This window comes from Natrix helvetica, assembly GCF_964273705.1.
Source record: "Natrix helvetica genome assembly, chromosome: 5".
NCBI classification, from domain to species: domain Eukaryota; kingdom Metazoa; phylum Chordata; class Lepidosauria; order Squamata; family Natricidae; genus Natrix; species Natrix helvetica.
In genome coordinates, this window is record NC_138551.1 from 89,259,944 (window position 1) to 89,275,447 (window position 15,504).

General features: G+C 42.4%; 1 protein-coding gene across 1 annotated transcript in view; it reads left to right on the top strand.

Moving 5' to 3' along the window:
* CDH23 (cadherin related 23) overlaps nucleotides 1–15,504 on the top strand; it is a 677,284-nt gene that overhangs the window by 325,839 nt on the left and 335,941 nt on the right. Inside the window, exon 12 of the mRNA XM_081954507.1 lies at nucleotides 14,868–15,017. Within this exon, the coding sequence (XP_081810633.1) occupies nucleotides 14,868–15,017 (150 nt within the window). The remainder of the gene's footprint in view (nucleotides 1–14,867; nucleotides 15,018–15,504) is intronic.

The following is a 15,504-nucleotide window of genomic DNA, read 5'->3' on the forward strand; positions in this document are numbered from 1 at the left end:
TGCGTTGATGCTAATTGCTCCCAACTAGAAGTAAGCAACTAGAGTTTGGTTCTATAGGCCTCAAATATTAGGCCTACATCAATTGACCTATATTACTAGCTTAGCCAGAATGATTGCTTACAACACTTAAGAATAAAGTTATATTTACAATTTGCTGTGCTAAGACAATTTATACCATATATTTTCAAATAAAGCAGTTTCAGAAGCTATTTTGCATTAAGGACATTAAGACATTGAGAAATAGGGAAATAAAAGTAGCAGATGGAAGGAGATTTCGCATGTACACTCAAGAATGTGCTAACTGCTATGTTCACTGACAATCAGTATAAGAGTACAAGGAAGGAAATTATGAAATGCGTGCAGAGAAGTATAAAAAGGGTGTCTTGAAATGAGTTCAGGACCACTGACCTAGCTATTTCTTGCTGGGCTTAGCTATTGTCTCGACCTCATTGCAATGGGTTATTGATGTACAGTAAGTAATGCTATGGTGGCTGTCCATGTTCTAAATTGCTCATGAAATAAACCTCTGAATCTTAAAGTAAAAACTGTTTATTGTATTGTTGTTTCCAGTTTCCTGTTTATTGGGGTCATTTGATTTATGCAACAATAAAGTTGCATATATGAACCACTATATATATATATATATATATATATATATATATATATATATATATATATATATATATATATATATATATATATATATATATATATATATATATATATATATATGCTTAAAGTTAATATTGTAATTTTTGAAGTAGATTCATTATAGAGTACAAAATGGCCTTTTGAAGTAGATTTACTATGGAGAATGGCATTCAGAAATCCTTTAGAAAGCATCACCTGTCGGACATTGGCAGCCTCACCTGGCTCATGTTTTTGACCTGGACTTTGAAGAATTGTATCAGGGAACATTCTCTTTCATTCTACACCTGGACACAAGCAAATTCACGGACAAGCTGGAAATCCAATTTTTTCAGGCACATCTCATATCTGAATTCATAATTGCTGGGTTCTTAGCGTTCTTTGAGCTTGCTTCTCTTCCAGTATGAGTTCATTACCAGATAACATCAGCGATACAAAAGGGATTGGAGTTTGCTGGCTTCTGTATTTATACGGGATAGCTTGATTAGGGTGTTGTTTCTTAATTATTCTTATTTATCTGTGCCTTTTGATTACTGATTATGTACCATCAAGTTGGCAACATTTTCTAGCAAACATATAGATTTTTTTTCTCTGTGTGATGATCTGTTCCTTATCTGGTCTTTCAGATCTTCCAGTGTTGTATTCATCACCCCTGTAACTGAATTCATTCACCAACCTGCTGGTGAATGAATTCAGTTAAAGCATTCAGATGCTTCATCTCCCTACTTTCCGAGCATTGTATGAAGAGTTATATAATCCAGCGGTCACCAACCGGTGGTCTGTGGACCACTGGTGGTCTGTGAGAAAATTGTGGTGGTCCGCAGAAAAATTATTTGCATTTTTTATATTGCACTAATGCAGGGGTCCTCAAACTACGGCCTCTGGGACTGATATGTGCAGTGAACATTTGTGTTGCTGCAGAGAGTCTTCCCCTTCTGGGTCTTTTTGTGCGGGTCGGAGGGGTCAGAAATTCCAACTGGGGATCTGCTTCAGCCTCCTGGTACGGGGCTTTGGGCAAAGGCTGGAGGGAAGCGAAGAGCCGGAGGGCCTTATGGGACTGTATCATGGCTTGGAACTGACTGACCATCTCAGCCTGCTGAGCCTCCAGGCACCAGTACCTGGCCTTGCACTCCTGCAGGTCTTCCCTCTGCTTGGACAACCTATGTTTGTAGTCCTCGGTGAAGTGCTTCTGCTGAGCCTCCTTCTCTGTCAGATCCAATTTGAATTGAGCCAACTATTTTGCCAACTCTCTCTCATGATGGCTGCTTAGCTCCAACAACTGCTTCCTATTGGGGCCTTAAGGAGCCCGGGCAGGTGAGGAGTGACTGGGAGGGGAGGGGTGAGTACAGCCAGCAAAGCGCCCCTCAACATGAGTGACATCAAGTTGGCCATGCCCACCCAGTCACATGACCACCTAGCCAGTCATTAGGCATATCATTTTAGTGGTCCGAGGATTTAAAATTATGAATTTAGTGGTCCCTGAGGTCCAAAAGTTTGGGGACCCCTGATATAATCTGTCCAAAATTGGATAATTCGAATCTTGTCATTTGTGCCTCAAGTGACAACTCTGGATTGATTTGTTTGATGATCTATTTGCTTGCATTTTGGACTATTCAAGACTCTCAGGAATCTTAGCTTACCCAGAGATTAAAAGAATCAATACTCTTCCTATTCTGCTTCTTTGGGGCTAGTTCCTGTTTATTTGGGTATTGGATAACATCCCCTTAAAAACAATGAAGTTCAGCATTTCCATCCTGAGCTACATGTATTCTTCACTATTGCATCCTCCAGACATCATCTAGAATCTAGACAGCATACTAAAAAGCAGAGACATCACCCTACCAATGAAAGTAGGTAGACTCAAGTCTATGGTTTTCCCAGTTGTAATGTATGGCTGTGAAAGTTGGACCATAAGGAAGGCTGAGCGCCAAAGAATGGAGGCCTTTGAACTATGGTGCTGGAGAAGACTCCTGTGAGTCCCTTGGACTGGCAGACAATCAAACCAGTCAGTCCTAGAGGAGATCAACCCTGGCTGCTCTTTAGAAGGCCGTATCCTGAAGAGGAAACTCAAATACTTTGGCCATGTAATGAGAAGGGAGGACTCACTGGAGAAGAGCCTCATGCTGGGAAAGATGGAGGGTAAAAGAAGAAGGGGACGACAGAGAATGAGGTGGCTGGATGGAGTCACTGAAGCAGTCAGCATGAGCTTAAATGGACTCCTCTTAAATGGATGGTACAGGAAGGCCTGGAGGAATGTTGTCCATGGGGTTGTGATGGATCAGACATGACGTCATGGCTAACAACATTGCATCCTCATAGAAATTATTCTGATTCAAAGGAGAAAGAATGGATAATTATAGGAGGGTCTCCAGTGTTTATGTTGTGAAGTGTTAGAGTCCTAGAAGTGGATGTAGCAATAGCATTAGAATGAGAGAAGCTACTATATATTAAATCAGACCATATCAAGCCATCCAGGTCAGCATCGTCAAGCTGACTGGGAATAATTTTCCAGCATTTCAGAAAGGAGTTTACCTCGTCTTATTTGAAGAAGCCAGGAATTGAATCTCGCTCAGATGTGGTGCTCTAAAATTTTGACTTCATGGAGCTGGTTCTGTACATCATTTGTTTCTTTATTTAAGTGTATCAGAAGCCCAATTCCTGTGGACTCTGGGTGATGTACAAAAACAGCAAGGAGCATTAGTTCAACAGGCAATCTAGCCTAAATTATTTTGCTAACAACCCACGAAACAAAACAGGGGCTATTAATCAATGGCAAACATCAGCCCCAGGCCTGGGATCCAAGCCACATTTTCAAGATGTTCTGGATTCCAGGAAAGAGGAATCTTTATCTCTGGGAAAATGTTGTTCCAGAGGGAGGAGGGCTCAACAGGGAAGTTGCATTTCCTCGATCCCAGAAAATGGTAATCTTTAATAGAGTGCATCCACCGTACTGGAATATACTGGGTGGGCAGAAACAATTGGAGATAAGCAGTCTTTTGGCGTCCAGGCCCCATGCCATACAGGTTATAGCTAACTAGTTCATAACCCAGCATTGCTGGGGTATTTATTTATAGGGGGAAAATGTCTGGCCCAAACATAATTTGTAATGTTGGATTTTCCCTCTTACCAGAGGGACCCCCCCCCTTGTGGAGTACTGTCAAGCCGTTACTATGGCAACTCCACTGTGCTGTACAGTAGAAGCCATTTGAAGGTACAACATGCTGTATCTTAACAGAACATACACCCCGAAGAGTGTTATGGGTGTCTTACCCCCACAGTGTTTTTTTCCAGAGAGTAAGTCATCTGTGTACAAAGTTTGGTTGAAATAGTTCGAGGCTTTCCAGAGTTATGCTGGAACACACACACACACACACACACACACACACAGAGCTATTTTTATATATAAATAGATAAACAGCATCTTGAATTGCACTTGAAAGCCAAATGGCAACCAATGCAGTTTGTGTAGTAGTGATCATTGAGAGGCACCTGATACAGCTCACACCACTGCATTTTAAACCAGCTGTAGTTTCCAGGTAATCTTCAAGGGCAGACCCACATAGAGCAGATTGTGGTAATCCAAGCATGAGGTGACCAGGGCGCAAGTGTCTGTCTGAAAGGCCTCCCAACTGGGGAAAGGGCTCAACTGTCGCCCAATAGTATATATCCCTCCTGCCCACAGCTGCCATGGGCTCTTCAAGCAGTAGCTGTAAGCCCAAAATATCCCCAAATTGTGTACCAGTTTTGACAACATCTCTTACCTAGGGGGTCCAAATAGCTATAGCCACTCAGTCTTGTTAGGACTGAGCTGAAATCTGTTCTGTACCATCCAGATCCAAACAGCCTTCAGACAGTGGATCAAGATATTCACAGCTTCACATATGACTCTCGGGATTGAGATGTAGACTTGATGGCCTCACCTAATGGTTTCATCTAGATGCAGAATAAGACAGAGAAGAGCATCAAGCCTTGAGGCTCCCCAAACTTGCAGGGCCATGAGCATCTCTCCCCCTTGTCAACACTGACTGAAACCGATCACTGAGGAAGGAGGTGAACCACTGCACACACTGCCTCCCACTCCTAACTTCCCTGCAATCCATCTGAAAGATACTGATTGGCAGTATCAAACTCCACTGAGAGATCAAGGCTCACTAGAATGGGGAAGAAACTAAGGAGGAATCTCCTGACAGTGAGAACAATTAACCAGTGGAATGGGTTGCCTTCAGAAGTTGTGGGTGCTCTACCACTAGATGTTTTTAAGAAAAGATTGAACAGCCGTTTGTCCAAAATGGTGTAAGGTCTCCTGCTTGTGCAAAGGGTTTGACTAGAAGATCTACAAGTGTTCTGACCGAACCAATTAGCGAACTAATTGTCTTCTGCAAACTCCACTCCCCTTTCGCTATTCTTTTATTTCCTCTGGGAGGGGCCATTCATTGTCTGGCCTTACTCCCAAGTCAACCCCTTCTCTTTAGTTGTTCCCTTCGTCTGGCAATTCTGCGCATGTACACACTGGGACAAGGCTCTACCTGTTCTTCTGCCCCAGTGATCTCCGACTCCGAAGACAGCTGATAACTGTCCCATTTCTGCCTCCGACACAGAGCCCTCATCAGAGCCTTCCCCAGACTCCGGGACTGGCCCATGTTCCTCCCCAACTTTCTCACTGTCTGAATCTGCTGCCAGCTCTGCTTGCTGCTGGCAGGCCACAACAATAAGGTCCCTTCCAACTCTGTTATTCAATACACTATTATTATAACAATATCACCTCCGTACCAATTCCACCAAAGGTTATCAGGAAGTGCAACCAACTTCCTCTTGGTAAGATAACCTGGCCTGAAGCCAAACTGAAACAAGTCCAGATAATCTGCTTCCTCCGAGATCCCCCATACCTGTCATCCAACCACCTTTTCCACAACCTTGTGAAGAAAGGGAAGATTAGAAATGTTCCAGGGCTTACACAGTCTTGCTTTCAAACATCTTATCCATGCTATAGTCACTCCTCACGAGAAGGCATGACATGGTAATCCTCAAGAGGCTGTGCTTTTTCTGTGGATTCCGAAGTTTTGCCCTTTGATAGATACAGTGCTGAGAGCAGCATCCTAGCCATCTTTCCAGATACAGAACAGATGTTGTGGCTTGAATTACCCATCCTCCAAAAGGCTCTTTATTGTAAAAGGGGGAATACAGTCTAATGCAATCCTGCCATACGAATGATTAACTTTTCTGCATTCAAGAACAATTACTCTCCATTGTTTCAGAACTGCTGAGGAAAGCAGAATTATAATTGAGGCTAAAATACATATTTGGGGGGTTTCTGAGGCAAAGCATTCTTCTCGATTCTTTTTTTAAAGAAAAGGGTAGCCAATGTGCGTCCTGGTGTCCTTGATTTTTGACAGATGGCCTTTCAGGTTTGGATTTAGTTGAGTCTGGTGAGATGCCTTTCTCCTTCTGTAGTTTTATTTTTCATTAGCACATATCCTTTTTGAAGAACAATGGTTTTTTTCATAATTTCCTGTAGTAACAGTCTACTTTTCAAAATACCCAGTGCAATATTTCTCGCTTTTGCCTTCCATAAGTTGCCAGATCCTTGGATCAAGAACTTAGTCATCTTTATCTGTTTCTGAGATATTATCTTTGCTTCTGGTACTATATGAATATCAATATTATTTTAGCTCTCTTCTGCTGCCTTCTTTCTTTATTGTTGGATTTGGTAGGGCGGAGGAGGGAGATAGAAATGGAAAGAGGGATTCTCTAGCCATGTCACCCGTTTCTCAGCTGTCACGCTCAGCCAGCTTTTGCTATTAGTGCCCTTTCGTGCATTTAATTGGTCCCGCCTTCCAACAAGACTGACTCCATTTGGGGGAAAATTGGAAATTCAGCTCCAGCAGTTTTTTCAACTTTATTGTAATGTGCTCAACTGGGTTGGGCTGTGGCAAGGAATGCAATGTTTGGTGTGGAGGTTGCAAAGTGTCAATATTTGGGGAGAACAAAATTGTATTTTTGCTCAATTAATTCTCTAAAATGCTCGGTGCTGCTTTCCCTTTGCATAAAAGGCCTGGTTATTACCATTTAGTACAAGCTTTGTTCCAGTTGCTAAATACTTATCACCCCAAAAAGTTCTTTTTTGGAATTAATATATCAGGAAGATTAAAGAACCTCCCACTAATCTGTCTAACCCTCAAATTTCATTGTATGGCATCCTGCATTTCTTGCTTGAAATTAGGATGCTTTCATCAAACTGCATTTAGAGATGGACAACTTAAAACATCTGCAACAGTGATAACTCTCAGAGGAACAGATGACCCAGTTGCTTTCAAATATCTAAAAGGTTTCCAGCAAAACAGGCAACAGAAAATTCTCTTGTGCTCTAGAAAGCAACACTCTAGTCCAGTGATGGCTAACCTTTTTGTTGTCTTGTGCCAAAAGCATGCACACCCAAAATGCAATGCACCCAATCCCCCGTTTGCGCCGCCCCCATTGCACATGCGCACTGCGCCACCCCAATTTTTGGCTTCTAGGTTGGTGCGGGTGACCTTCTAGGCCCAAAGCCCTCACACCCACTTTTGGACTAGAAGACCTCCTGAACCAACCTGGAAATCAAAACTGGGCGTGGGGGTGCTGTGCGAACCCCCAAAATGCAATGCAAGCACCCCACACGCATGCGCCCTGTCCCCACGCATGCGTGGCAGACACCCAAAGCCCAGGTGGTCAGCGGGAGGCATGCGCACATGCACGATGGAGCTAGGCTGGGGCGACAGCTGGTATGCCCCCAGAGAGGGCTCTGCATGCCATCTGTGGCATGCGTGCCATAGGTTCGCCATCACGGTTCTAGTCAATAGATGAAAAATGCAATGATTTTGCTACAAATCATGGGGAGGGATCCAAACGAGAATGTTTAAGAGAAAAAAAATATTGCTCCATGAGTGGGTGTATTTTCCTCTGGGGTGTCAAACTCACGTTGTCATGGTGGCATCACGTGACGTATTGGGACTTTTCTTCTCTTCCCTAAACTGGGTGTGGGCATGAGTGTGGCCAGTGAGTGACACATCTGGCCCATGGGCTTGGAGTTTGACAGCCCTGCCCTGGAGGAAATACTTAAGCAAGATGTCTGTTGAGATTCTCAGTCATCTAGGACATAGTTGTCTGAAAGGTGCTTTTTCAAAAGGCAACTGAGCTGTTTTTTTCCTTGAGGAAGGCGAAGGAAACGTTTCACTTCTCATCCGAGAAGCTTCATCAGTTCTCTAATGAAGCTTCTTGGATAAGCAATAACATGTTTTCTTCCTCCTCCTCAAGGAAGCAAAACAGTCCAGTTGCTTTTTTGAAAAAGAACTTTTGAGAGATTTAAGCAAGAGCTGGGTAGCCATCTCTCCTGACAGGAATATTGCAAGAAAGTCCTGTCAGGCCTGGAAGCCATCTTTTACATTGGGCCTTCAGATCTGCCACATTTTCTAATGTGGGGAAATGGGAGGGGGGATTGTATGGAATATGAGGGGTTTATAATCAAAATAACATTCCTTTCTCAGAGAGTCAAAGACATCTTGCCCTGCCTTGAAGTGGTGTGAATGGGAGGCATCTCCAGTTGGGACAGGGCCTGATTGGATCATGTGATGGACATGCGGGTGCTGGGTAGGGACTTGAACTTTATTTTGGGTAGGGAAACCCGGAACTTTCAGATTCGGGTTTTCCCAGATGTGCCAATATGACATCTCAAATAAAATGGAACTTTGAGGAAACTCAAGCCTCGGAGTCTTCTTTCATGAGGGATGTTACTTGGAACCCTGACAGGTCTAACACTGGAGATTCTGCCATAAATTTGATATCTCTATAAATACGCCTAGATTATCTCTAGGAATATTTGGTTTATAATTCTGTGAAGAAAAAAGATGATTTTACATATGTGGTGGGTGTGTAAATTTCTAAAAGTGGGAATGGGTTCTGTTCAGGCACAATAAAGAAACTGATCCTTTAGAAATCCCCCAATTTAATCTAATTTGGACTATGATTTCCCATGACCTCATCTGCGCATGGCATCATGTTGGCTGCTAAAGACAGAAATTCTCATCCAAAGTTTCTGTCAGGCAAAGCTGTCTACACTGAATGTCTTTCCTGAAGTTAGACAGCCCTGAAAATAAATACTTGTGTAGAGCTTGAACTCAGTGGAAATAGTTTGATAAATGACTGCAATCCTCGAAAGTGGAAAACAGCTGCAAAATGTACAAAGTTTTAGTTTGATTGCTTCAAGACCTTCCTGATAATTTCACTTTGGCAGCTACCTTGTGGTAATCATTCCTTATAGCTTTGCTTCAGGATGTGTCCAAAGGAATAAGGGAAGGGGATATCACAAATATCACAAAGGCCAGCAACACTTTATATTGTGTGAAAACTCAAGTGTGTTTTGGAAGTTTCTTTGTCAATAGCATTGTGCTTATTATCTAGAGTTAGAGGATACCAGCAAATAGAATAGAATAACAGAGTTGGAAGGGACCTTGGAGGTTTTCTAGTCCAACCCCCTGCTTTGGCAGGAAACCCTAAACCACTTCAGACAAATGGTTATCCAAATTCTTCTTTAAAACATCCAATGTTAGAACATTCACAACTTCTAGAGGCAGGTTTTTCCCCTAATTGTTCTAACTGTCAGGAAATGTCTCCTTAGTTCTAAGTTGCTTCTCTCCTTGATTTGTTTCTACCCATTGCTTCTTGTTCTACCCTCAGGTGCCTTGGAAAATAGTTTGACTCCCTCTTCTTTGTGGCAACCTCTGAGATATTGGAATACTGCTGTCATGTCTCCCCTAGTCCTTCTTTCTCTTAAACTAGACATACCCAGTTCCTGCAACCGTTCTTCATATGTTTTAGTCTCCAGTCCCCTAATCATCTTTGTTGCTCTTCTCTACACTCTTTCTAGAGTCTCCACATCTTTTTTACATTGTAGCGACCAAAACTGAATGCAGTATTCCAAGTGTGGCCTTACCAAGGCATTATATAGTGGTATTAACACTTCATGGGAAGTGTTCTGTAGGGAGAACGAGGCAGGCAGGAACTGAGGCAAGGCAGGTTGAAGCTAACACACAACCTTTATTAACAGCATAACAAGGCAAAATGCAAGGCAAACCTCGACCCGGCAAACAGCAACATTTGACAGCTGACAGCCCTTTTATACTAGAGCTGTCAGACGCTGAACCAATAGAATGGCTGCATTCTCCCGCCAGCTGGCTGCTCGCGTCTCAACCAATCAGGGGCCGGCAATGATAGTCAATAGTGTCGTAACCTCGAGGACTTAACAGGAAGGTAATAGCGTTCCATGCACCTTCAGCATTTAGTCATGCTGGCCACATGACACGGAGACATCTTTGGACAGCATTGGCTCTTTGGATTTGAAGCAGAGATGAGCACCGTCCCCTAGAGTCAGGAACAACTAGCACATATGTGCGAGGGGAACCTTTACCTTTAGTTGAACAATTGTATAGTTGCAAGTCCCTTCAAAGGCCTGCTCCTGGAATCTAATTATAATTGTTGTATAAATTCAGCCACCACAGATGATTGTGGGAATCCAACTCTTAGTCCACTAGCGACTAACAAATAATTAATTCTCTGGAACCATTGCAGATTCCACTATTCAATCATTGCCAAAATAATATTCGAAGAAAAAAAGTATATCATCTTGGAATCAGTGGGCCTTCTGATTAAATATAATAAACACTGAGATGCCAACGTGTCAAGAAAAAAATGAATTATTGCCTTTTTCTTGCCTCAATTTATGCTGCTGGATGGTTTCATATAAAGGGTGGTAAATGTTAACTTGGGGTTTCAGATGTTGATTATCTATTATTGATAACGCTTGGCATTAGGAAATTATTTTTTTTAATGGTACACAATCTACACATGTCTCTCATGGGGAAAATGCTTCACAACCTTCGGGAATCTTTCTCGGCATCTCACTAGCAGTGAATGATAAAAGATTTTGCTACATTACCTTAGTAGATAGATAGATTAATATTTGATATAAATAAATAGGGAGGTGGATGGTTTCAGTCATTGCAGTCCCCAAGCTGGGCCTTGAAAGTTACAGCATTTTGTGTCCCTAAAATAGACGCCTAGTTTGTTTGTTTTTTTTGCCCATGAAACATTTATTTATTTATTTATTTATTTAGTTAGTTAGTTAGTTAGTTAGTTAGTTGGTTGGTTGGTTGGTTGGTTAGTTAGTTAGTTAGTTAGTTAGTGAAACATGTACAAAGATAACAGGTATAAGTATAAACATGGACATAAACAAAGGGAATGAGTACAAAAGCTGTAAGAGCTTGGTTTTAACAATAGTTTGTCGTGTACCACTGAATCAAAGGCTTTGCAGAAGTCTATGTAAATTGTTTCTATTGCTTTGCCCTGGTCGAGTTGTGTGGTCCAAATGTTTCTGCAGTGTAGGAGTTGCAGTTTATAGGGCACATTTTTCCTGAAACCAAACTGCTTATTAGAAAGCAGGTTGTTTGTCCCTAAGTGGAGAGTGATGGATTGGTTTATAATTGATTACATGATTTTACAGGTGACGCAACACATTGAGATTGCTTTGTCATTTTCAACTAGGCTGGGGTCTCCCTTTTTGAAGATAGATATGACCATGGCTAATGATCACAGGTCGGGCAAGGAGCTGGTTCTGAAAGATAGGTTGTTCTTAGAGGTTCAGAGTTAGTTGATACAACAAGGTTGTCCTGTGCCCCCAAAATTAGGCTTAGAGATAACACTTGCTATCAACAACTACTTTTGTTGATTTTGTATCGACAGCAATTTCCAAATAGTACTTGAAAACAGCACTTTTATTAAGAAAAATTAGGACTAACAGCATTCCAGACTCCTTATTTGGATTTGCCAATTGGGTTTGTTTGACCCAAAAGTCAAAAAAAATCAGACCAAAATAGGTATAGCAAAGTTTGTTTTCTTAACATAGAGAGTGGCATTTCTATTTATTTTTTTTCCCACAGAGAAAACAAATAAAAAAGACAATATATTGCATATGTGAAAACAATGAACTAAAAGAGTCAGAAATTAACACTTTATTTATGCCAATGTCACACATGGCTTTCACTCTTATTAAATTTACTCAGAACATCCTTTCACACTACTTCCCATAACTGCGTCCCTGACCTTCTCAAGTTTTCATTTTTAACAATTCGTACCTGCTAACTACTAGGGCCCAATATAGTAGTGCATAGTAGTGTGTACCCCATTGAAAGGCAAGAAAAATGTTATACTTATTAATTGTGGGAAGTTATATGGTTGTCAAGGGTGACCCCATGTAGTTAGCACTGCAGTAATCCAGCCAGGAAATCACTAGGGCAGGGGTGTCAAACTCAAGGCCCAGGGGCCAGATCCGGCCCATGGGGTGCTTAGATCTGGTCCATGGGGCCACCGTGGAAACAACGAAGGACCGGCCCATGGTGCCTCTGCCAGCGAAAACAGAGCTCAGGGAAGGCCGCGCAAGGCCTCCTCTGGCTCCATTTTTGGCCATGACGGCCTCCTGCAGCTCTGCCAACGAAAACTGAGGCCTGGGGAGGCTGTGCATTCTCTTTTCAAGTTTTCACAGTTGAAAATGGAGCCTCAGCGAGTGATGTTGAGCTGGCCGTGCCCACTCTGCCCATGCCCCCTGGCCACACCCTGCACCCCACCCAAAATCAAACACAACCGTGATGCAGCCCTCAATGAAATTGATTTTGACACCCCTGCATTAGGGCATGTGTGGACATGTGCAAGGCCTCCTCCCCTTCACAGCTACAGTTGCTCCTTGGTCCTTGAGCAACAGCCATGAGACCAGGAGAACCCCACATTATTCATCTGTTCTTTCTGAGAAATGCTGCCACGTAGGGAATCAAAGATTCCAAAGCTATTCCATCTGGCTAGGGCAGATTCAATGATGTTTCCTCTCCATCTGGATCCTCTGTCTCCAGGCATTGGGCTAGCACTTGAACGGCCCCATCTGCTCAGCCAATGTTAGGGATGTACAGCAGGGTATCCTCTGCCTACTGATGAAACCATACCCTGTGCTGGCACATGACTTCTCCCAGCATTTTCACAGAGATATTTAAGAGGATCCGTAAAAGGGTCAAGGCCTGAGGCATTCCACACTCCAGGGACTTATGACTGGATCTCTTCCCAGAGGTGGGCTGCTGCCGGTTTTTCCACACACCGGCTGGGTCCACCCACCCGCCCCAGTGCTATCCCGTCCTATATATCTCACTCTCTGGCTTGCTCACCCCACCCACGCAGCCCAGCTGATTTCGAACACTTTGCCCTCTCTACTCACCACAGCTGCCTGAGAAATGTGCTGGAAACCGCGTGCATGAAATTGCCGTGTGTTGGAAGCTGTGCGGAAGGCGCACTCATATTTTTTGGTTTTGCACTAGGCGAAATGATAGTTGAATTGTGTGAAGCCCACCTCTGTCACTTTCCCCCCTCCAACACAAATCAGAAAGGGCCATGGAGAAAAGAGGAGAGCCACTGAAAATCTGTGCTCCCAACTCCGTCTCCCAAAGTCCAGAAGAAAATCAGAAACTTGAGAATTTTCACTAGTCAACCCTTGTGCCTTGTGAAACGCATGAAAAAAAGAAGATTAAAAAATATATCTGTGGAGTCAGGTGAGAAAGTTCTGGGGGTATTTGGTATTCTCAGACATTTATCCTACCCAATCTCTTCCAGGTTACTTTCTTCACCACTATTCTAGCTATTGGTTGCATTCAACATTGATTGAGATAAAATTCCAAGCTAACATTTCACCATTCCAGGAAATAATAAATAGCTGAACTGACCCAAAACTCCATGTAAAACTTATCTGATGTGTTAAGTATAATAAGATTGCCAAAAATAGGCAATGGCCATTCCACTATGACCAGCTGATTCAAGTGAGAAGATTTCATTCAGCCATGCTGAAGCATTTTTGCTGAAATCCAAGGTGCTTGTTGTGAACCGTCAGCGGGCCAGCAGAGCTGACAGCAGATTCGGACAGTGAGGAGGTTGGGGAGGAACATGGGCCAGTCCTGGAGTCTGGGGAAGGCTCTGTTGAGGGCTCTGCTTTGGAGGCAGAGATAGGGGCAGGGCCATCTGACAGTTATCAGCTGTCTTCAGAGTCAGATATCAGTGAGGCAGCTGGAGCTTGTTCCCAGTGTGCGCATGCACAGAGTTGACAAAGGGAACAACTAAAGAGCAGGGGTCGACTTGGGAGTAAGACCAGACAATGAATGGCCCCTCCCAGAGGTAATAAAAGAGGAGCGAAAGGGGAGTGGAGTTTGCAGGAGACAATTTGTTCACTTAATTGGTTTGTATTCTCCGAGACTCCTTGCCATGTTCTGCAGATATTCACCTGTCAGCTCTCCAAGCCTGATAAGGTCTGTGACTGTAAATCCTCCTTTGAAAGACTTTGCCAGCTGGGAATGAGCAGAATTCACTGTAAATTAATAAAAGGGTTTTTTGCCGGGACAAGGTGTTTGTTTCATGCTCTTGGGAAGCCTCGGTCAGAACAAGGAGAGCAACTGCTAAATCAATAACAGAAACTTGTTTGGGAAATAAGAGTCAATAAATATTGGTAAATACTTATTATTAATGTTACAATGGACTACCGTAATTACTTTTCTAGCAACAGAGCAATATTTGGGTAGGAAAATTGATATAACTTTAGATCAGGGTCTAAATGAGTCTACCTGGGAGTTGAAGTCCACATGTCTTAATGTTGCCAAGATTGAGAAATGATGTTTTAGGCCAACAGCAGAATAAATGCATTCTAAACTGACTATAAAATCACCATTGAAAGGCGTTACTTAGATGTGCTTCTTTATCAGGCCATTTCCATACTGTATAATTTCAACCATAAATATTTAGCAGTATTCTTCAGTAGCATTATTTGCACTTCTACATTGATTCTTCATTGTGCAGTTTAGGAAGATGATTCGTAGTGAAACACTGGTTGCTAGAGTTGATTACGAGCATTAGAGAATTGGCCATGAAAAACTTATCTGACTCTGTTCCAAGTTTGCAGTTCACCCAAACGTACAACCTACCCATGCATACACTCTTCTTGAATATTTAATAACTTCCCAAACTGTTATTTCCCCTTTATTTTGTTTTCTATTTTTGTTTTCTATTGAATTAAACAGATCCTTCAAGGTGTTTAGAGTGACTCACTCATGCCAACAATACATCTAAATTCAGTGGCTTTAACATATTTACCTCTTTTATTTTTTCAGGGACTCAACAGTGTTTTTGAAGTTTACCTGGTGGGAAACAACTCCAACCATTTTATCATCTCTCCGACTTCAATCCAAGGAAAAGCAGACATTCGGATTAGAGTGGCAGTCCCCCTGGATTTTGAGACAATCCCTCGCTATGTGTTTTCTGTAAGCGTTCTTCAAACATTGCATGGACAGTATGGGGAGGGGCCATGGGTGATACGGGAAGTTGACATATGTGGGTGTGTACACATGCGATGGTTAATTTGTTTGGCGTATAATTTGCAACAAAATTTGATTCTTCATTATCTGTATCTATCTATTCAATGGTGGGATTCAAATAATTTAAAACAACCAGTTCACCAAACTGCTCAGAAAGTTAACAACCAGTTCTTCCGAAGTGGTGCGAACTGGCTGAATCCCACTTCTGTATCTATTCTATTCCTATTCCTATTCCTATTCCTACTCCTAATCCTAATCCTAATCCAAATCCAAATCCAAATCCAAATCGACCCGTTTTTTTGTCCCCAGGAGCACTCTATAAGCCTCCTAAAGGCTATGCATGCCCTTTTTTAAAAAAAAACAAAACACATGACTGTTTTAGCAAAAAATGGGCCGTTTTTGGGAGGTCTGCAGAGTGCAAAAACTTTTTTTT